The sequence below is a fragment of the Hippocampus zosterae genome, chromosome 14 (assembly GCF_025434085.1).
Source record: "Hippocampus zosterae strain Florida chromosome 14, ASM2543408v3, whole genome shotgun sequence".
NCBI classification, from domain to species: Eukaryota; Metazoa; Chordata; class Actinopteri; order Syngnathiformes; family Syngnathidae; genus Hippocampus; species Hippocampus zosterae.
The window spans coordinates 9049523-9071954 of NC_067464.1; the positions used below are offsets into that span (position 1 = coordinate 9049523).

Here is a 22432-nt window from a genome sequence, read left to right on the forward strand (position 1 = left end):
TTCTTTTCATATATAAATGAGAGCACTCTTACTGAAGTACGTTTGTCGAATCTACCCACTCCTATAGCCTGTATCGGCTTTTGAGATTCTTTAAACGAAAGAAAGATCAAGTGACAGTAAAGGAAGATGTTTGCTCCGGAGAAAGGACAAGGGCGAGAATAAAAGCAAGAGTTCTGTCCTGTTTCATTGCATCACTCAGTGTGTGACAACCTTGAGAAGTTTCAAACGTTTGACAGCGAAGTTTGGAGTGGGCTGGTCCCGTCCTCGCTCGCCCAGAAAAAAGGAAAAACATTTTGTCAGGCAAACAGAACAGTCCTGTAGCGATTGAGTCAATGCAGCTGAGAATGTTTAATGATAACAGCCACGGGTGCACAACGGGTACCTCTGCATCAGTCCTTGGCTAATAAACAAAGCACATTTGTTTCAGGCTACCAAACGACAACCCACATTTGTTCCTCATGCAAGATACCTCTAGAAATTAGTGAATATATAAAAACAGGGAGTAAAATGATAAAAAGAAGTATGCATGAGAGTAAAATGATGAATAGATCAAAGATTGTGATGATGGTATGTAAGAAACAGTTCAAAGATCCTGACATTTACAGTAAGCTGAAGAAGAAAAGCCATGAGAAAGAGCAGTTGAATCTTCTCATGTAATGGCTCAGTGCCAGTGAGGCTCCACCAATGCAGCACTACTGTAATTTTATGCCTGAGAAGGAAAAATGATCACTGCGGCTTTGACACAACCACCTTGGAATATTATTTTCCCCCTCAAAAATGGCATTCCCCAGTCGGCTAAGAATAAATTGAACAGTTGGTGCAAAAACTCATCAATATTCAGGACAACCTGGTTTGGTGTAATGGCAGATTAAAATAAAGTGCAATCAGTCGGATGAACACAAGCTTGTATGAACATGGCGATAAAACATACAGCGTATCTCTTTTGCATCGAGCCATCAATACTGAGATGAAGACAAAGGGACACCAGGGGGAATGATTTGAGTACTTGAATGCACCATGTGGATGTGTGACCCCTCCTTGTTGTAACTTTCTGGCTTTTGTCGGTGTTTCCTGCTCTCCTCGTAAAGCCCCCCAGGCCACAAAGCTCTCTTGACTAGACAACCATCTTAATGAGGGCTTAAGACCAGTAAATGAGGGACATTGGGGGGCAAAAGTCAGGGGCTATAGTTCTATTTACAGTTCATTTTATTGTTTTCAGTAATACGGCCTGAAATAGGCTGAACATTCAGTCATGGAGGAGTAGACAAAGAAAAGGGCACCAGCTCGGTAGGACCCAATTGTCAGTCGATGAGATGAAGGAGGCAATACAAAGCCCCGGAGGAAAGAATTGGAAATACCTGCAATGAGAGTCGGGGATAAGTCCTTAGCTTTTGACCCCCTTTTGTTTGCAAGTAACTAAAATGTAGCTCTGTACATCAGTTGCTGTCTGCTCAATGTGCTTCTATTACATCAAACTTGATTCAACATGCGTTTTTTTGGGGGGGGGTTAAAAAACTTTTCATCCGATGATTGACAGATGATAATGAATACATATTCTCTTTGGCTTGTGAAAACTGCAGTTTATCTCACCCACCACCTCACCTTCACCCCGAGCTGCCCTGGCACCACTGACAAAGATTAACAGCTGCTTTCATCCCTTCCTGTGCCGTTCACACCCTGCTCCTGCACACTCTGCACCAGCTATTTCGGCTGTGCTGATCTCCACGGCTGCAGGGAATCATCTGGAATGACTTCACACACTTGGTACACATGCTGAACTCGGATTCATCCGCCACTGCCACCCACACCTTGCCTTGAAAACCTGAGGATGAGTTGCATTGCTCACCTCGCCAATGCATGAATAACATTGACAGTCAGGGGAATGTGTTTTTCTCAGAAAAATATGATGTATGGGAGTGGTCCGTGATGATTGTGGAAGTGACAGCTTTTTTTTTCATTAATCACTTGCAACCAAGGAGAGACACCCAGTGGTTATTTATTTGAATGTCCACTAAAAGGCTTTCACAACAAAGTGGCCTGTGGGCTGCTAAGATCATTTCAGCGATTAATCATTGGGTCCACGGGGCTACAAGGCAATAAGGGGAGAGGAGTTTGAACATGTGTTTATGTGTACAGTATATCTGAGTGAATAGGCAACCCAGTAAACGCTGCAGGCGTTCAAGTCTGCTGCAAAGAAGCCATACTATCTGTCATGTCAGTGGTCGCAGATTCGAAAGGGGAAAAGATCAAGGGGAAGATAGCACAGCATGCAGATCAAACACTGAATATTCAGCCATCGAAGAAGAGCCATGCTACAAGTATATTCTAAAGTCAAGAAGACGATCCCGTATCACACACACAGTAACAGTAAATTGGTTTGTTTTTGGTTTTGTTTTGTTTTTTGCATCTGTTGCCAGCTCGCACGTATTGGGTCATGAACAGATGATAGAATACTGCTGCATTTAGAAAAGGGGAGGGGATAAAAGATTTTGTGCAACTTTTAGTTTGACACTGCACAAGTCTAAAAAAACAGATTATACGAACAAGGTTATGTGATAATGAGAGTCTATTTGCCTAAGAAGTAATTTTTCTGATGCGCCCTCATTACTGGACTTCAAGGTGATGGTTTGTACCAAAATAGATGAATTAAAAAGATGCTATGATGATATTGAAGAGTTTCCCTTCTGAAGCTGGAGCTGATAAGTTACATTAAGTGCAAAGCAGCCTGCCCTGACAAAATTCTTATCCTCAGTGGTAGTCTGAGCTGGGACTTTCTAATTAATCAACATGTTGTGTATGTTTTCCGAGAGAAACTTTTCGCGAAGTCAATCGACAGGTACTGATTAGGCAGCTATCAGTAATTCATAGAGAACAGAAGGCCATGATGACGCTGCATACTGAACAGTGATGGGTGAAAAGTCTGTCGCGAGCCATGTTTGTTTCTGTAAATGGGATCATATTAAGCCAGGTCATGATCTGGGGATCTGAGGACAATGGGACCTATTTTGCATTTGCACATCATATAGGTCGCACAATTCCACAAATGCATATCAGCTTGCATTGGCTAAAGCACAACTGTGCATTTGCGTGACACCTGTCACTGACTGGCACTGAGATCTGATATCCATTCAGAGTAACGACATAGCCGAACCGTTTCCAGTAAATCAGTAAGGCTTGACTTCCTTTTCTTTTTTGTCATTATTTAAGGGTCAACAAATCGTTCACTCTAGAACACTTTTAGGAACCTCTTTTGGTGTACTACACACAGTAAAGAAAGAAAGCAAAAAGCAGTATTTTCTGTGCATTGATGCCCTGACTCCGCCGGCCATGCTGTCACCATCAGTTTAAATCCACTCACCAGGGTAGAAACGCAGGCAAGGCCAAGATTTGCCACAGCAAGTAAAAATTAACTATTGTTTGAAAGAACCACGTCCTTATGTGCTAATCACTGAGCCCCTTGGCCATTTGATCCACTGTTCAGTTGGGTTGTGAATGCTTTATGTGGGCTGGAAATGGAGTGGTGCGAACGCTTTGACCTTTTCTTCCCACGTCCAACCAGCCACACATATTTTGATGTTTTTATCGCCTGTATTACATATAATGGGACAAAGGCATCACTATGAAAGGTGACAAGTACAAAAGTCCTCTCATGACTCCACAAGTAAAAGGAATCTATAAAGGAGTGTCGCGCTTTTTCCTCTCCCTGCAGGGGTTTAGTCCACACAGACCAGGGGTGAGCACATAGCCTTACGTCAGCACTTCAGCTCTTTTGTTTGTCAGACATCCACCCTCTGCAGGCTATGTGAGTGGGCCAGACAGACTTACTGACTCAGAGGTTTATCTGGGGGAACGAGAGAGCGCACACGCAAAGCCGCACCAAACACTCCGCTTTGGCTCTCACTTGCAGGTTGGTGATGACAGGCGCAAGTGATACCCTACTGGCTGTCACAATAGCACACGTCTGCCAACCACTGCAGGGCAATTATCACACCGCGTCATTCAAGCAAGAAGATACACTCACACAAAGTATGCATCAACTTCAGTAGCACCAACATAGAATCCTAATCCGAATTACCTATGCAATGAACAGGCGATGCTCCCTTAGCAACTGTTCGATGAGAAACATGACGAGCTGTGGGCGGATTAGCAACCACACGAGGGTTGCTGGAGGATTTGTCCTTGACACAACGAGGGCAGGCTGGATCTCCATCAACACGTCAGCTTTGGCGAAAGCCAGCTGGGCTTGGATGGAATCACACCTGTGTATTTGCGCGAGCAGCCCCTCCGCAGCCTGGGTTGGTGCAGCCATTTGTGTTGGGCAATGCGCGGTAAGCAGCCATTAATTCCACCATTTTGATTATAGCAGTAAAATAGCAGTCCAATTGTGGGGGGAAAAATTATAAATACAGCAGAGCAAACAGCCCATCTCAAATATCACTCACTCCATACTTGTGAATGTACCATTTGCTGCCCTGGGCATGAGCGCTGGCTTTCAACAGATTGATACGAATCATTTGTCAGGTGGTTCAGAGGCTGTGTTAACATTGCACTAGCATCTCAAAAGAGAGCCAGCGTTTCAGCAGTGTGTTTTCTGCTACGCTATACATTCTACTCACACTCTTGCCCCAGTGGAGGAATCCATCTTGCGGTGGCTTGACAACACAACCATTACCCTCTCACCTCCAGGGAGCAAACAGTCCAGCCTCAACTATGCAAAACTGCACAGCAGAGAGCAAGGGATAGAGCGGAAACATAGTTTTGAGAGATCTAAAGGCCAGTGTGCAGACACAAGAAACAAAAGGAAAACTTAGACGGCAACTGCAAACATAACTGAGGCATTATCAAGACAAGTAAGGTGAATGTTGTGTATCAACGCTCCCACAGTGTTAAATCTAGTAGTCTTCCCCACATTTGCACATCTCCAGTTCCTGATCCTGTTAGAATAAATCCTGAGTTGGCGTCCCGATATACAGATTTTACCAGCACATTGGCACGTTGGTCCATCCTTCTATTCCTACCATGTAGGTCCACACTCACTCGGTGGACCTCTATACTCTGTCATTTGCCCCGCCTACTTGTCAGATGTCATGATCTCTACTGTCAACCACACTGCAGCCAGGCTGTTAAATATAAATGTGTATAACTTCTATACACACTTCTAACAGATGAAGAGATTCTTAACCCTCCTTCTGACTAAATTGCAATCTAGCGATGTGGAGAGGCCTATTCGAATGTCCTAACTTCCACTGAAAAAAAAAAATCTGTCAGCTTTCATCTGTAAAAGCCAACGACATGTTTCTATGGTTACTCAGAGCAGTGAACAAGACGAGGCACAGGCACAAAAGCACAAAAGTGATCTGTGCACAAGAACGAGCGCTGAATGGCTTCCTGCCACACGTACGGGAGGATTCCTTGTATGCAATCATAGTCATTAGCAAACAACACTCACCTGGGCAGCAGCTGCAGGGCAGGTACAATAAACCCACTTCTTCCTGACACTCCTCCGGGGTCGCATTCCAGCAAACAGCTGTCCCAGCCGTACCCCTCGCAACACGGATGCCGCCACTGCAGTCTGCACAGCCCGCAGCATTTCCACACAGTGGCGGTGAAGTCAAAGTGTGTACAATGCAGCCCCGCGATATTGTAGTTCATCGTCGAGTGACTGTTTTTCATGGCTTTTTACAGTTTATAGGCCAAGTCCAAATTCAAACTAGGATGCCTTCAATATAACAGGCAGCACTGAGGGGAGATGCAACGTAAATTAAGATGACTCTTTAGTGATCATTTAATATTAATATTTCCCACAGAACGGAAAAAAGATATGCCTGTGAGTTTTGTTATATGCTCTGATTGTATGTGTTGCTGCTCCGTGTATAGCATAGGTGTCAAACTCAGGTGCTGGAGGGCCGCTGCCCTGCATGTTTTCCAAGCCTCCTTGTTGCAACACACCTGATTCAAATGAACAGGTCCAAAGTCAGGCTTGCGCAGGGCTTGCTGATGATCTGATCATTTGAATCAGGTGTGTTGCAACAGACAGACTTGGAAAACATGCAGGACAGCGGTCCTCCAGGACCTGAGTTTGACACCTATGGTGTATAGCAAAGAAGCAGTTGCTTGAAGGGTTCTAATTCCCATATGCTTATGTAGGTTAGCCCGTTTGTGGTGTTTCGCATTATATGTTAACATTAAGTTAGCTGACTCAAATTACGTTAAAGTTACATGAAAAAAAGGGGGATTTATATACCACGTGTACTGTATTAAATACTCTTGTTGTATGTGTCATGTGTTTTACAGTGAACTTCAAGAAGGGTTGACAAATAAAGTTGAAAGCAAATACTCTTTGATTCTTGTTTGGAGTACTGTGCAAGTGGGCGCTATGGAATACTTTTAAAAAGGAGTCAAATGCTAGATTTTTTTTTTAATGTCATATGCTTTCTCTAGCGGCCCGGTAGTCGACTGGTTAGTGCGTTGACCTCACAGTGCAGAAGTACCGGGTTCGATTCCAACTCTGGCCTTCCTGTGTGGAGTTTGCATCTTCTCCCGGGCCTGCGTGGGTTTTCTCTGGGTGCTCCGGTTTCCTCCCACATTCCAAGAACATGCATGGCAGGCTGATTGAACACTCTAAATTGTCCCGAGGTGTGTGTGTGAGTGCGTGAGTTGGTCGTCTCTGTGTGCCCTGCGAATGGCTGGAAACCGGTTCAAGGTGTGCCCCGGATGCCTTGTGAGGATAAGCGGATCAGAAAATGGATGGATGGTTGCTTTCTCTATCGTAGATTTTCACCCCTATCGGATGGGACTGTGATGTATCCCCCGTGGCTTCACTGTATATCATCTCACTTCCGACAATGATTATTATGAGATTGCCAAGACTCACGTGAACGGCACACTAACAGATTTCAAGATTCTAAAAATCACGGGAGTTCTGGGTCTTGGGTAAGAATGAGCAGATCAGCAGAATATATTGAAAGTTGAGCAGTCTGTTCCGTCCGTGTAGCTTCCCCACAAGAAATCCCGTGGGCCTAATGGGTAATAAACACACCTCCGCAATCAGCAGGTGTTAATGGAACAGGAATATGGGAATAGAAGCGGCAGTTCTTTTCCAGCGTTTCGCCCCCTGCTGCAAGCTCAACCTGGTTTCATTAGACGTTGTGTCAATATACGAATCATATGCTCCGTCACAAGGCAATCACTGCTTACCGTGCTAGTCAGCTGAACACAAGGCTCTAAATTCATTAGCCCCACACCCCACCTGAACACACACACACACACACACACACACACACACACACACGGACACACGCACACACACAATGATGTGGACGGGCATCCGCGTTTGACCCCTGACTCATCCTGTCTCCATGCAACCGTCGAGGCAGTCTAATTGCTCATTACTGACCCTGTGTCTTCTTGGCTCTTAAGCCCCTTTGCAAAATTATTAGGGAGGAGGGAAAGGCCTTGAACGCAAGATTTTATTTCTCTAAAATACGATCCAGCCAACATCAATATGGGAGAAAAAAGAGACGGCAGAGTGTGTACATTCGTAAATTGAGCAAGAAATTGATGGTCATTATAATTGAAGTCAAAATCACATGAACTAAGATGAAGGTATTTTCATCATGAAATAAAAAGCCAACAATGTTCAGTGTTTGTTTCTCACTAATACGAGACAAAAGCAGGAGCAGCCCAACTGACGCTAATGGTATTCTGATGAAAAATTAATTTGCAAGTGAAATGTTGTAGATGAATGTCGAACAAATGTCCAAGGAACCAGCAACTGTTTTGATTATTCAGCTTCACCTTCCCGGTGCTGCGGATTTGCATACAAATCCCACTAATTGTGTCTTTCTAGAACAAAACAGAATACTTATGAGATGTAGTTTTTTTTTCCTCAATCAAGTCTCAAACCTAAAGGACCCTAATTTCTTTGAATTGTTTTTTGTTTTTTTGTTTCTCATCATTGTGAAAACACAGAGGAGTTACATTTTAATCAGCGTTTAGCATGTTACGACAACGAGAAGGAGATAATGATTACAATAATATTTTGGGAGTTAGCAACAGCTGCAGAGGGCCAGGAAGCTTCAAATCAACCACAATGCATCCCCAACACCCTTTTTTCTATATGTGGAATGTTGGTTCATAGCATCGTAACACTTCTTCGGGCCAAGTTAAACACCAGATTCCTGCCAAGCAAATTATCTTTGGGATCAAATAAAAGGCGGAACCTTTCATTGTACTTCCATCTGTAACCTCCTCTAACCCACCAGGACCTGCTGCAGCGGAAAAAACAGATTCACCTCACCCTCTGTTTTTCCCTGTCCTTGGTCCAAACTGTCTGGCCTGTACTTGCTCATGATCATAATCTTTTTGTGGTTCGCTCCAACGAAAACATATGACAACATATAAATCAGTGTCAGGAATCCACCCTTTGTCACACCTCGCTGTGTGACACCCGGCCATTCCTCTTATCACAGAAAGAGAGATGCACGGGAAGTCGGTGGACCTGGAATTCCCCTGCAAATTGAAGGCCCCACACAATTCCTTCAGATTCCTACTGGAGAAAAAGCGAATCCCACAGGCTTCTTGTCACAGTTCCATCACTGGTTTCGTCTCCCTCATGTGGCGCAGACCTTGAATAGTCCCCATGCATCATTCTCAGCAGGTTTCCCTATTGCAAACGCTCATTATGAGTACAGCGCCCCTCAGAGAGAAGAGGCAGGGAATGTACGCACTGATCAACCTGCCAGGGAAACTGTCAATGACAACATAGCACAGTGCAGGGTCTGCACCCTCCATCCGCTTGCCTGGAACGGGGAACTATTCACCAGGACAGTTGCAACAAAAGATCCCATTATTTCTCTGGGATGCACAGCTACATAAACAGCCAAAGCTCCAATTCCAAGCGCAAGCTAAACAACATTTGGAAATAAAACTGGAAATGAAATATGAAATACCTCAGAACAATACAGAGCTTAACCTAAGCCCCTTTTCGTGAGACTCTCCCTCCTCATATTCAATTATGTAATTCTATTATGCATTCATGGGCACCGGTGCCTGTAAACTGAAGGTTCATTTAAATTTGCGATGGAGCGTGTACGACTGCATGCAGTCGTCATTCAACCATGGCCAGAATATCGCCCTGGAAGCCGTGCCCTCACATTAAAGTGAACGCCATGAGCCCACCCGCTTCAAGGGCAGCGAGTCTGTGCAAATCTCCCCTTCCTCGCACAACACACCTCGGGTTTGCACGCATGTGTGTCCACCATGCATATTTTCCTTAAGCATCAGCTTAATCTTGTCGGTCCACATTTGGATGACAGAATGGGGGAGGTGCTCACCTGATGAAGAAGGAGGCCGCTGCAGATGAGGAGGGTGTGATGGAGCTGGATGCACTGGTGATGGGGGTCGGGAGGTCCATCTGCACGGGGCCTCTAAGGCGACAGGGCGTCAAGGTGCTGCTCTTGATAGTGCTGCTGCGGTTGGTCATGGTGGTGAGCGGGGCCGCGGAGGTCGGGACATCTCTGCCGGCGTCCCCCTTCAAGCTTTGGGCCTGTTGGCACATAGACACTGAGCAAAGACCACAATCTGCGCCTCCTTCCGCTCCATTTACTCCCTCCTATGCAGAGTTCTGCTACAGATGGACGGACAGATGTTGCAGCCCGTGTCGCTTAGCTGGTGTCAGCAGCCTTGACTGCTGAAAGGGAACAGTAACAGTGGTGCCATTCATCGTTTTTGGCTTATTGGGCCAGTGTAGTAGACTGTAATCAAGTAACGACCTGCATTTTAGCTCTAATGACAGCAAATATAATTAACTTGACTAAGCTTACACGTAACTCTACCTGGCATTGTACTATTAAGCGCCGTAAACGAAACCGCAGACTATACCACCACTGTGGAAAAGCAGTGCAAACAAATATCACGACATTATCTTTGTGTGAAGGTATTTGGTAAAGGTGGTGTTTTTAAGTGAACAAAGAAAACAGGTTTGTTGTTAACACGTCATAAAAAGTCAACCTTGAATGGAAAATGAGAACCAGACACATTTGGAGGTCATCGGGCATCCAACTGCAATGCTTTGAGATTGGATCACCTAAATTTTGAGTGGGGTATTTCAAAATTCACAGCAGTCCGGAATGCAGCATAAGACTAATGGACGACAGAACTCAATAACAAGAGCACACAGATTTACATCAATACATGGAAATCCATCAATGCGCATATGTTGGTGATATTTGCATTGAGTTATTTTTGGGGGCTAAACTAACAATGCCACTTGTTGATTTTGTGGGACAGTGATCAACATCCGCTGAAAAGAAGTGGGTAACCTATGAGTAACTAAAAAAATATAGAGATTTTTTAAAAACTCAGACACGGACCTGCACACTGTGCAGCAACAATGACATAGCACTGTAGCCTTTGACATTTGCAAGGACATTTGGACAGTTCACTTGTGCATTTACTACCTCAGTCTTTGCCCTAAATTCAAGTTTAGGGAACTAAAATAAGAATCACTTTCATAAAGTATGTGACCTTAAACTGTAAGACATTTGTGAGTACGAGCTTGCAGCTGCACTGTTTTTTGGTTAGTTTTTTTTTTACAGAGAAACTGACGTGAATGCTATATATCAAGATGCGAGGACATATCTATTTACAAAGTACAATGTGATATTCACACGAGAGTCTTGCCTCACATGCATATCCGGTATTAAACCGTGGCTGAAAGATTTAATCACATTCTCAAAGTGAGGGCCACCAGATTGTTCACAATGGGTGTCCCATTTCACATTCCTTTCTATGGAGCTTGTTAGCAGTGTGCTTCTGGAGGTTTAGCTTTGATATTGTGTGGCTAAATCATGGATGTGAAGTTGACGATCAAGCTGACGAATGTGAACTTCAGGCTGCAAGAAGTCGGAGAAGAAAAAAAAAGTCGAATTAGCCATCTACGGCTCGCCAGTGCCATGCTGGGTAACCTGGTCCCATGCCAGGGAAGCAGGCCCATTACACTGGCGTGAAAGGCTCCAGCACTTCACATTCAGCCGTGCAGGAAGCGGATGTATATGGCTCATCAAATCGTTCGCAGATTGAGCCTATTAGATATCAGTTTTACAAATCATCAGGCCAAAATTTCACAAGTACACAGGGACAGCTGGTTACAAGTGGAGTGCATCAGAGTATTCCCCCTTGGTGTTAAGAATGAGGGCTTAAGTCTCTCAGCCAAGCTGCTCGCTGCAGCCTTGGACCTGGAATGGCTCCTTACTCCTGGTCAAAAATCCAATTTATCCCCCTGTCAGGTAATTACGCCGTGTCAGTAGACCTTTTCGCACAGAGTCGGTAATGAATTGGCCTTCCACCCTTTCACCGGTGTTTGATGTCCTTTTTTTTTTTTTTTTTGGTTTGCCGAAGAATAGCAAATACATGGAGCAAGATGTGAGACAAAGTTGGGTAGATTTGACATAAAGGAAAAAGAATGGTGGACAAAGGGAGGCAAGAAGGAGGCAAAATGGCAAAAGACTTCTTGATAGTCAAGTATGAAGCAAGCAGCACTGGCTGGTGTCATTTCAGTGGTGTGGCAAGAAGTCTCCTGTGACCTTAGATCTCACTGGTTAACAGATGATCACTGGCCGAGTGAAAGAGGTCCACTTAATCTGGACAGTCACACTCCCTTGATTTCTGTGGCTAATGGAAACGAATGGAGGTGAGACTCTAAAATACAGACGAGGAAAACTGTGTGTCTGGGGGGGTTGGAGTAAAAACCACGGCTGTTTTTTTTTCCGAGTGACAGAAAATCTTTAAAGGGAAACTCAACCCGTCTTTGCAAGAATACGTTGCATGTGCTCGCACTTGTCAAAACATGGTACTCTGAGTAATACTGCATTCGTAATAAGAAACAGAATAAATCATCAATCTCGGGGGGGGGGGGGGCTGCCATGTTGAGCGATATTGCCCGACGGATGTGATGCCACAACTACAGTAGTGTTTTTGCCTGCTAATCCAGCACATTTGAGTTAGTCTGGTTTGTGAAAAAAGAATCGTAACTGTAACATTATCATTCTATCAGCATCATAGGTAAATGCGTCGATTGAATGTCGCCTATTAAACTGCATTTATAAGTAAAACGCTGTCTGGCACAAGTCTACTGGGCACTCACCAAATGAGCTAGCTACTAGCCGCTAATACCGGCGATTTGAGTCATGTTGAATAATTCTAAACAATGACTGAAATTAAGTAATTTTTTTGGGGGGGGGGGGGTGAAATTAAATTAGCGATTGAATGTGATTTTGGGATGGCGTAGGGGTCGTTTAACAACAGTATATGATGGCAACATAAAAGGAAGTCAGGCCAGCCTTCAGTCGAAAAGTCGAAGTACAGCCAACCACCACAATTGTTCATACCAACTCACTGAAAGACAACTTCAAAATGAAATCCTATTTATGTGTGTGTGTGTGTGTGTGTGTGTGTGTGTGTGTGTGTGTGTGTGTGTGTGTGTGTGTGTGTTTTAAGGGAATTTTGTCATTTCAAGATGGCCAACTTCCAAGAAGTCACTGTGTCAGGAGTGCCAATTCAAAAGGCGCCCCAGATAGTTTTGATTTCAAGGACTACAACAATTATTCCACATATAAGGAGGGCTCTTTCCCAACAGGGAATGCCAAGACATCCGAGGAGCACAAAAAGGGGCTCATTGTGGGACGAATCTGGCCCTACTGGCTTACACACACAAAGATTTCTGTGCACTCACAATACACACTTGGAGTCTGTATTTCTTTGTTTCCACAACATTGCGTGTCCTCCTCACCAAAGGAACCAAATGGGAATCGTGAATTAAAGCACTTTCCTTCAGGCGCAGTGGACCACGAGAGCTTCTGTGGCTTTTTGTCATTCTGGAAGATCTCATTTTAATGAAAGGCAGATACTTGAGCAATGCCCTTGTTGTCTTTGCGACCGCGCTTCGAGAACTATGCGGTCCAACACTTAGCTATAAAAAATATGATTCGAAAATATTTCTTCATTAACTCAGACATCTATGGTAAATGTCTTGAATTAGAAGGATCAATTTTTGGAATGCACCCATCAGATCTGATTTGAGTGTCAAAACCACGAGACCAAAATGGTTGGTTGCTCATCAAGAAAAAAACAGTCAGCTAAACTCTGTGCTGGGTTTGTTGGAATGAAAAACATACAGATTGATTATTCTTGCTCATAAAGAAAGTACATCCCAAAGGGCCCCCGTGACACAAAAGAGCAAAAATCAGGAACTCCCTGACAAGAAAGACCCGTTGGGCACTTATCCAACGTGACTTCAGAGTTATGGCGATGCTGTGCGGGAGACATTTGAAATGGCCTTGAGAGGAAGTCATAAGACAGGCGTTTTTAATGAGCCCCGACTTAAAATTACGATGACTCTTTGACTACCGAAGAATGAGAGGTCGGCATTCCTGCAGACAATTAAATGGTTCTTGATTCAAGATTCACTCGGTTTCTCATGAGAAAAAAGCTGCAGCCTCAGTATTTCATGGTTACTTTTTATGTACAAAATTGCTTAAATATTCCCTTAACAACACATGATGAGCTTGTGGCCCAAAAGCACAAAGGAACTCTTATTTGGTCAGACTCACATTATCAGATTATGGTGTTTGTGGTTTCTGACACTCAGGAATTAAAATTCGTTTTACTGGCATGCAACTTTCAAATAAAACGTAATTATGTGGTCAAAATACAGAAGGTGATATTTATAGGGAAAGGCACAAAAAAGACATACCAGTTTAGGCTGAGGGACGAAGTTGTTGACCCTGGAGATGCTCCAAACACCCTCGAGGTACTGTTGCGCTTGGATGGTGACAGAGTTCAGGGATCCAGTGAATTGACCTCCTGCTACTGTCACCTGGACACTGGTCTTGGGACCTGACGGGACCGAGGGGTTCTGGAACCAGCGCGGCTCCCGAGGCTGCTCTCCGAAAGGCAGGCTTGAGTGTGGGGCAGTTTGGCCTTTGGACACTTGGTTTGCATGGATGCTGGAGGATGACGCGGCAAATCTCGAGGGCCGTGGGAGCAAGGAAGAGGCGGGCAGGGCCGGCATGTCGGGGGCGAGGGCGGTTGCATTGAGAGTCTGCAGAGCCTCCTGCTTCAGTTGATGGAGAGGCGTGAAGCACACCTGACAGCAGCTGACGGCACCTTCCTTGCGCCCAGATGTGTTGAGCTGCTCCAACAGAAAAGCTGCATAGCCCGTGTCCTATAGCATGAAGAAAACAAGCATAATAGGTTTGCCTTAACCCTTTGCATGAAACATCCAAGCGCAAACATGTCGTTTGTGTTTTCCGTGAGTGTCAGTGGCCCGCTTGCTGTTCTGTTACCATGTTTGTTCAGACCGAGCCCTTCTGTCTGCATGCAAGCAGGCTGTTGATCAGCCATGTGTGAATTAATTGTGTAGTCTGAGGAGCCAATCAAAGCCAAAATAATCCAAAAACATATGAGATGACAAAGCGAGGCTCCAGTGGATTTGTACAACATCCCACTGAGAAGCCTCATTAAAACCCGAGGGGTATTTTAATATATTTTGCAATGCTTGAAACTGAGAGTGGTTCATCTTTCTCCAGCTTTTGGAAGCAGTGTCCAGTGAAGTTTTGCCCTTTTATTTCAGTAGCAGGAGGGTTCCCTAGGGTGTTCCTCTCTGCTTGGGAGGAATGCTGAGGGAAAACAACAGCTGAAGTGAATCTGGCACCCAAAGCTAAACAATTTACATATGATAAGTGTCTCTGCGTGAAAACAGATGAGAAGCCAGCAAATGTGAAAATAAGCACCTCAAAAAGCTGGAGGCACACTAAGCTGAGAGCCAACTATTCAAATTCGACGAGAGACTAGAACATCCATTTTAATACAAACAAACACACATACAATAGGCACACACACAAATACACACTCAGTGTCTCTTAAGAGGCATAAAGGGGCATCAAGCTCTAGCTCAGTGGAGTCATGGCCTAAGACAGAAGCCCACAGCCCAAACATAAATGTTTATGAGGCCTTTGCTCTCTGGACCCTCGGAGGTGATCAGGAGGAGTGAGGAGGAAACAATAATCCAGTACCCTAATGCAATGCCACTTAATACATCAAACCCAGAAGACACCTAATTCATTGGACCCAAAGGGCACTACAGGATCGAGAGCAGCAAAAGACTGCTAAAAATATGAGCACAAACCCGGAACTAAGATTATTAATTGAGGCAGTACAGCAATGACTGTGATTGTGACTGAACGGCATGCTGGCATGATGTTGCTGGTTGATGATTTTCTGTCTGCTTTACACTTCAGCAGGTGAGAGTAGATTCCAAGCACAACCAAGAAACAGGACGTACTGTACAAAGGACCATAAGTTCTGACTGTAAATGACAAACTAGGCATGTGGCCACCCACCTCAGTGACAAATTTAATATAATATGGAATCACGTGAAATCCTACTGTCTATATTCATGCCCAGTGCAAGTGGTGCATAGGGCGGTCTTACCGTGCAAAGGTGGACTACAGAAAGCCTTGTTGTCATTTTTATGACTCAAATATGATGACATCCACCACACATGCCCGAGTGAGCTCATGATCTGTCTGCCTGACCACAATCACATTCACCCACATGTGATCGCCAAACCACCAAAATGCTTGGACGTGGTTCCAACGGGTGTAAAGTTTAACCTACTTCCAATCACCAAATAGTCTTGGGTGCCAGAAGCGTGTCAAAGGACAAGCCCATGGTATCCCGAAACACAGAGCGTGGCGGAGAGCCATCTACCAAATTCCCAAAAACGCTAAACGAGGATTGAACCAGGACGAAAAGCAAAATGCCGTAGTTTTTACGCTTGAGCGCATCTGCGCTGTCTTGAAACATAGAGCCTGTTATTCAGATTAGTGTAAGATGCTCTCTTTGTACTTGAGAGAAAGTCCTTGATAAAAGCTGAAGAAAACTGCACTACTGTACATCGCTTTCCCAGGCAGAACATTGTCAGAAACAGTTAACTCTGTCCATCCATCCACTCTCCTTTACCCTTCGGCAAACCTGTTACCCACCTCAGGGCAACGGTAGATGGAAGAAATCAATTCCCCTGCCGTTCTCCATGGATTGTTAAGTGTTGATTTAGGAGAGCTAATAAAAAACACACACAAAGCTGAGCCCATCTGCTATTCAGTGAGGTTTTGGGAGGTTAGAGAGCAGGCTTCTCCTGTAAAACTGTCCGCAAGCTTTATGCCTAGCTGAGTGAACAGAGGGTCAGGGCCACAAGTACGTGAGGATGATAGCACTGATGATGTGAGACTGATAAAACTGAAGGACGCGCTGTCCATCTGCATAATAGGCAGTAAGGTCCACAGTCTTTGCATATGAGACTATAAACTTGAGGATGCCGGACAGGCTCAATGGCAAGGCTGTTTTGTTAACTACCCGTGTGATGCATTATTGACAGGTGTATACGAGTATGAAGAGGATGACGTCTTTGGAGAAGAACGTAATGCGACGCACCAGCGCAATCAGAGTGTTCAAAGCATTCCTGTTGACGAGGAGGCGTGGCGCTACGTCCTGAATCTGAATCGCCAACCATTGTTCTGTACAAGTGGGGGATGGCATCGGTTTTCAAGCCAGGCTCACTTGCACGGGTGCAGATAAGAGGAAAGACAGAGGAAAGGCGGGCAGAGGAGGTAGGCCAGGGTTGTGGCCATTTGCCTGGAGGCTTGTGGGCGGTTATGTTGGTTTACTGCCTGTCAGCACTGATCTTTATTAAACTCTGGGGACAAATGTAGTCAGATGCCGTGGCCTTATTATGGAAAGGAGGTTGGTCGAACGCTGTGGGGGAAAGGCAAACCTGCCTCTGTGAAATAAGCACTGCACAGCCCTGAGAGACCCAAGTTTGTCACCGTCTTTGATGCAAACAGGGGCAGAGCATGGAACTGGATGGGTCTGCATGGGTTGATGGGGTGTCATTATACACACTGCATTCCCACAGGCTGATAGAAACAAGCTCAGTCTTTTCTGAATGTTAGGACAAGCGAATAGACTTTATAAAAATCACATCAGTTACTCCACCGAGAAAGTGCATCTTTTCTTGAAGCAGAAAGTGGAAATGTGTGGATTTCAAATGGTCTGATGTGGAGTTGACTTCGGTCACAAAAAGGTCACAACGATTTCCCTCACTCGTTGAAGGGCACGCTTCATTGAGGCTAAAACCGCTCTGTGAAAAAATATTCCAGTTGAGGCCATTTCCCTCCACTGCCCATCGTGGCAGGAAAAGAAATGAGGACAAATTGTGCCAATATGCATCGCTAATATATAATATTAAAAAATGGAACTGAAATAGCACACCCCAAATATGTTCGAAGTCCTGCCTGGTGCGTGATTTATTTTCTCAGTCCACATATGGCTTCAGCCAGAATTCGTAAACAAGTGTATGTGCAGTACCACCTCTCTGATTCAGCAAAACTATTGTAAATTGAAAAACAGACCAGTTTGTCTATTAAAAGATAACTTTTACTCAGTCTTTACAGTACATTTCCAGGTTCATTCAAATGATTATTTTTATGACCGAAACGCTCCTTATCAAAGTTTATATTCACACCAGCACAATGACGGAGCGTATAATTAACATCAAGACCCCACAGTGCGCTCATCTTGTTTTGGTGTTTTCTGATCTCCCAAAAGGACAAGACATGAGCCATCTTTGTTTACTTGGCCTTAGACTTTGTTGACCCTCAACACACACAGACTCCATAAGACTCAAAAGGAATTGACCCCCAATAAATCTGCAGCGGCCCCAGTCCAGATCCTTGGCTGAGGACGGGAGATTCCCGCTGATTGGCGTTCCCACAGGAAGCTTGGCTCCCCTTAACAGCCAAATGGGAGAAGGGCGATCACAGCTGCCGATCAAGCCCCAAGTGGGCGCAAAGCATTCGGGCAGATTACATCCCCAGGATAAAAAAAACACATCCAGTGGTGTAATCCCTCTCTGCTCCCACCCCCTTTTGCCCTCCTCAACTCACCGCAGCGCCTCTCTGACCTGCTCTCCAAAACAGACGACTCTGCTCAGAATCCCCTCCAGGAAAGGGCCTGCAAGGACTGACTTTGATTAGATATCAGGTGAAGCTTTTAGTGGCACAGCAGTTCTGTGGGATACACACCATTAAATTTAACCACTGCCTGCTTGGAGCCACGCAACACAATGACTCAGGATGTCACACTCGTGTGCTACTCTGCCAACTGTGGGAACGCCCTCATTGGAACACAAAGCTGCGTGGCTCTGCAAATCACTTCAAACACATGTTGGTGTCTCACTTAGTACTGGATAAGATAACACATATCTGTAATAAAACGGACTAAACAACAGCACAAGATTCATTATGAACACCCTTCTCATCCCTTTTGCGCACTTACTGTAAAGTATTATTTAGCATGGAAAATGCCATTTAACATGTGCATTTGCTTATATGCGCCACTGATTTTATAACTTGCTGTGCCTATGTAGGATATTACGTCATGGATCAAGGAAAAAAAGAATAAATCAAGAAGAAACTTTCAAACTTTTCTTGCGCAGTTTCTGTCATAGATGTCAGTGAGAGAGCATCAAATGTTGACGAGGCAACACTTCAACTGCAACATTCAGCTTACTCCATTTTTATGTCTACGTTTTTGTCACGTTATCTCTGTTGGAGCGTGCGTGACAGATCAAGTTGCAGAATCGATTCAGCATGTGACCGTATGCTAAATTTGCAAGAAAACAAAGCATGAGTGGTACAAACAGAAAAAAACCCACAAATCACAGCATAGCAGTCTTCCATCCCGTTTGACAAACGACTTGATACTTACAGCATCAACGCCATGTTGCAGTCAACAAACTTTTCTAAGATGAAACAGGAGATGACGTTGTTAGGAAGCGAGCGGGAGATGTGTGCGTAAGTCTTGCCTTCACAGCACCCTTCTGAGAGCTCGAGGCATCTGTTCCCCCAATAGAAACTTACGGAGGCAGATGTCAGACTGTCTGCCCCGCCAAACAAAGGCCTCGCCTCCCTTTTGACCATCAAGGAACTGCTGACTGAAAATGCAAATAGGCCTACCCTTTGTGATACTTTCAACACGTGATAGAACCACCTGTCCACCAGGTGTAACATGTATCAAACCAATATGGTTGAACTGATCAGTTTTAACGGCTATCAAAAACAGGTCCACCCTTACTATATTATATTGTAGAGGTAAGGAGTTGTTTGGAGGTGATATATTGGAAGATAAATGGAACACTTGCTTTTGTAATAATGGTTGTAATCCTTTCTCTGTTCTCCACTGCATCACAGCGACATCTCCCAACAGACAAAATCGTGTAGTTTTTGAGTTGCAGAATAAAAAATAAAGCTCTTGATTGCAATCAGGACTTCATATGTCCATGTGGCCAACACATCCATCAGCGGGGGGGGGGGGGGGGGGGGGGGGGGGGTACTTGTAGCTGATTTTACTGCAAAACTGTCATTCCATGAAAAAAAAATGACAGGACGAAGCCTTCGTGCATGAGAGTGTGTTGTACCCCGTTGTGGCTGTCTTTCTACACCGCACTCATCCATCACTCCAGCCTTTCGCCACTTGGCCAGTTAATTACGCTTTCCTGTTCACTCACGCACATAAAGAAAACAAGCCCCTTCCACATTGTTTGGACAGACTTCCATTCTCCCTCACGTCCCCCTCCCTCGGCAGGGCTGAGGCAAGATTTATTGTCTCTTTCATCGACTTTAAAAAGAGTAATAGTACAGAGAGGACTCGCCACTTAAATGACATCTGCTTCGGCGTGCAATTCACTGATGACTCGCAAAAACGACCCCAAATGAAATTGTTTGCATTAGTCAAAAAAAGTATGCAGTATTAATATTGACAATGCCATTCTCACACACTACTTTGTGTTTGTATTTTTGCCTCTGTGACATCTCTCATGGTACGTTAGTCTCCCCTACCAGAGTGAGCGGTGAAAACAAATCAAGATGGGAAAATATAGCTAATGAAAGACGCAACAGGCAAGCTGGAGAAACACACACCAGGGGCCCTTATTTTCGTGCCCAGCGCAATTCTAGTGCACATGGGTGGAGTTTCCTTTCCTTTGGTATTTTCGCAGATGGGCACGGTTGAAAATAGGCATTTGCAGCGAAGCGGTAGTCAACACAGCCGACTTGATTACCGGCCAATCGAAATGGTTCCTCTCATTCCCTTTAAATTCAGCTGAGGTGAGGTGCGCCACCGACAAAATATGGCAGAAGCGTAATCGACTTGCTCGCTTAAGTCAATGCAGGAGATGCAAAGTGTGTTTATAAGGAATTGCAAGACCTCCCCTTGCGGATGATGTAAAGTTGGCCACTGTAAAGTGCGATTGCTATTGCATATGCTATTGTGCATCTATGTGTGGTTCACACACACACACACACACACACACACACGCACGCCAGCTGTGCCTCGGTCAAGGATGTGCTTTCAAAAATAAAGGTGTATTAATTAAATAATAATACTTCATTCATTGAATTCATTTCGACAATGATTATGAGGTTCGATGCACACTGCATTTTTGAATGAAATACGACGACATCCACCGCACATATTAATGGAGAGCAGAATCATTCTGCCAGCACTACTTCTTCAGGTAGAAGCGAGGACAAACACGGAGATGGGAGGCCTGCAAAAATGGGCAGCGTAATTGAAAACATATTTGCAAAAACACAGCAGGGATTCATATGACTCCTTTTTCACATCAACAATCAAATAGAAGCTATATTTTCCACGGAAGTGGAAAGTCCTCTGAGGCAGTTTCCAAGGTAAACCAAGATTCTGTATTCTAAACCTTCCATGGAATCTTGTCAAAAGTCCGACTTGAATAGACGAGCCCACTTTAGAACACTCAACAGCAAAGTACAAAAACCAAACTCAAGAGTTTCTTCTAAACCAGCGCTTGAAGACCCCTTTCTAGTGATGACAGCCACCTGCCTCTCCTCTCTCTCAACTGTCATACCAGAGACAGAGAGCGAGAGAGAGAGAGAGAGAGAGAGATGGAGTTTCTTTTCGAGTGAGTTGTTCTGACTGAGAGGCAGATCACTCACACTTTTCTACAGCTTACTCAGAGAGAAAACAAACTGCCACTAATGCAATGAATCTCCACTGCAGGCTCCCTCAGCCGTGTCTAGGCGTAACGTTTAAGACAAACACATTCCTAAAGAAGTCCTGCATGCGATTAACCATTTCAGAGTATGCAAACGTTCCCCGTTATGCTGCAAATATATGTACTGCATCCCAAGCGACATTCTTCACGTCTTGATGGAATAAGTCTGCTGAGACATGAACAACGTAATTAAGAATTTGTCCGTTTTAGAGGAACGTTTCAAGCTGCTGAGAAACATAAACTTGAATCTTTCACATGTGGGGAGTGCTTATTGTTGTCATTTGGCATTTCACCCAACGCAGGCATAAAAGACACACCGTATAGCCGCAGTCATGACAACAGAGTAGAAAAAAAGCGATGACAAGGTGAAATGTTGAGCATCCTACAATAGGTATTCACTCTAGCGGGAATTGTGGCAAGCAGCCATGTAGAAAAGTGTTCCAAAATGTCTGTTACTGACACAGGCTCCCCAATTTCACAAAATAGAACGATTGACTCTGTCGATTGACTTTGTAGATATTGTGAGGGGAAGACATAATGAGTCATAATGAGCAAGTGGTTGCCTTCAAACTGGCTGATTATAATTTGGAACCCGGCACTTACTTGCGATAAGTGGTTGAGTTCTTAACCTTGTTTCCACCAAGCGTTTAAGTTCTTCTGGGTACAGTCTGAATTTTCTTACATTTCCATTGTAAAACTCTCCCAAAATCTTCAACCTAAACGTTCCACTTCGTTGAGCTGCCACATTGCATTCTACCGTGTCATGACTGTTCATTGTCAAACTACATGTAGACCCGCGGGCAAAGTCTGATGTCCAAGAGATGACAAAAGATGACACTAAGATGTATAAAATACTTTACACAACCTAAATACCAGCGTAACTCGCAGAAGTGCCACCTAGGAACAGAAAAGGAAAAATGAAACCATTGCTTGAAGCAAGAAACAAGGGAGGCCAGAATCTACACTCAATTGTAATCCACTATTATGATAAATTTGGTACCGCTGAAATCCTTTGGAACGACGCAAAAAAAAAAAAAAAGGTTTACTCGGCTGGCTCTATGCCAAGGTGAGCTGCGCAAGCATGTCTCTAGCAGTCATTATCTCACAGAGTGACATGCTTTGTATGCGACAAAGCCGCTTGCCTGTCCACCAGGACAATGGAACAGCAGTTTGCATAGGCAAAATTAATCTGGAGCAACAGCCAACCGCTGCAGGTACAAAGAATATTAATTCATCATGAAATATGTCCATGTCTGAGATTACCGTGTCATTGATTTCTTAGTG

At 44.4% G+C, this 22432-nt stretch overlaps 1 protein-coding gene across 4 annotated transcripts in view; it reads right to left on the reverse strand.

Moving 5' to 3' along the window:
• The window catches only part of kif26ab (kinesin family member 26Ab), a 66677-nt gene that overhangs the window by 21441 nt on the left and 22804 nt on the right, over positions 1–22432 (reverse strand). For 3 of the 4 annotated variants that reach the window (XM_052085281.1, XM_052085279.1, XM_052085280.1), the window contains exons 3-4: positions 13754–14224; positions 9336–9547 (exon numbers count right to left, since the gene is read on the reverse strand). In XM_052085281.1, the coding sequence (XP_051941241.1) occupies positions 9336–9547; positions 13754–14224 (683 nt within the window). Of the gene's footprint in view, positions 1–9335; positions 9548–13753; positions 14225–18828; positions 18962–22432 lie in introns of those variants that run through there. The other variant, XM_052085282.1, reaches the window with a different exon arrangement.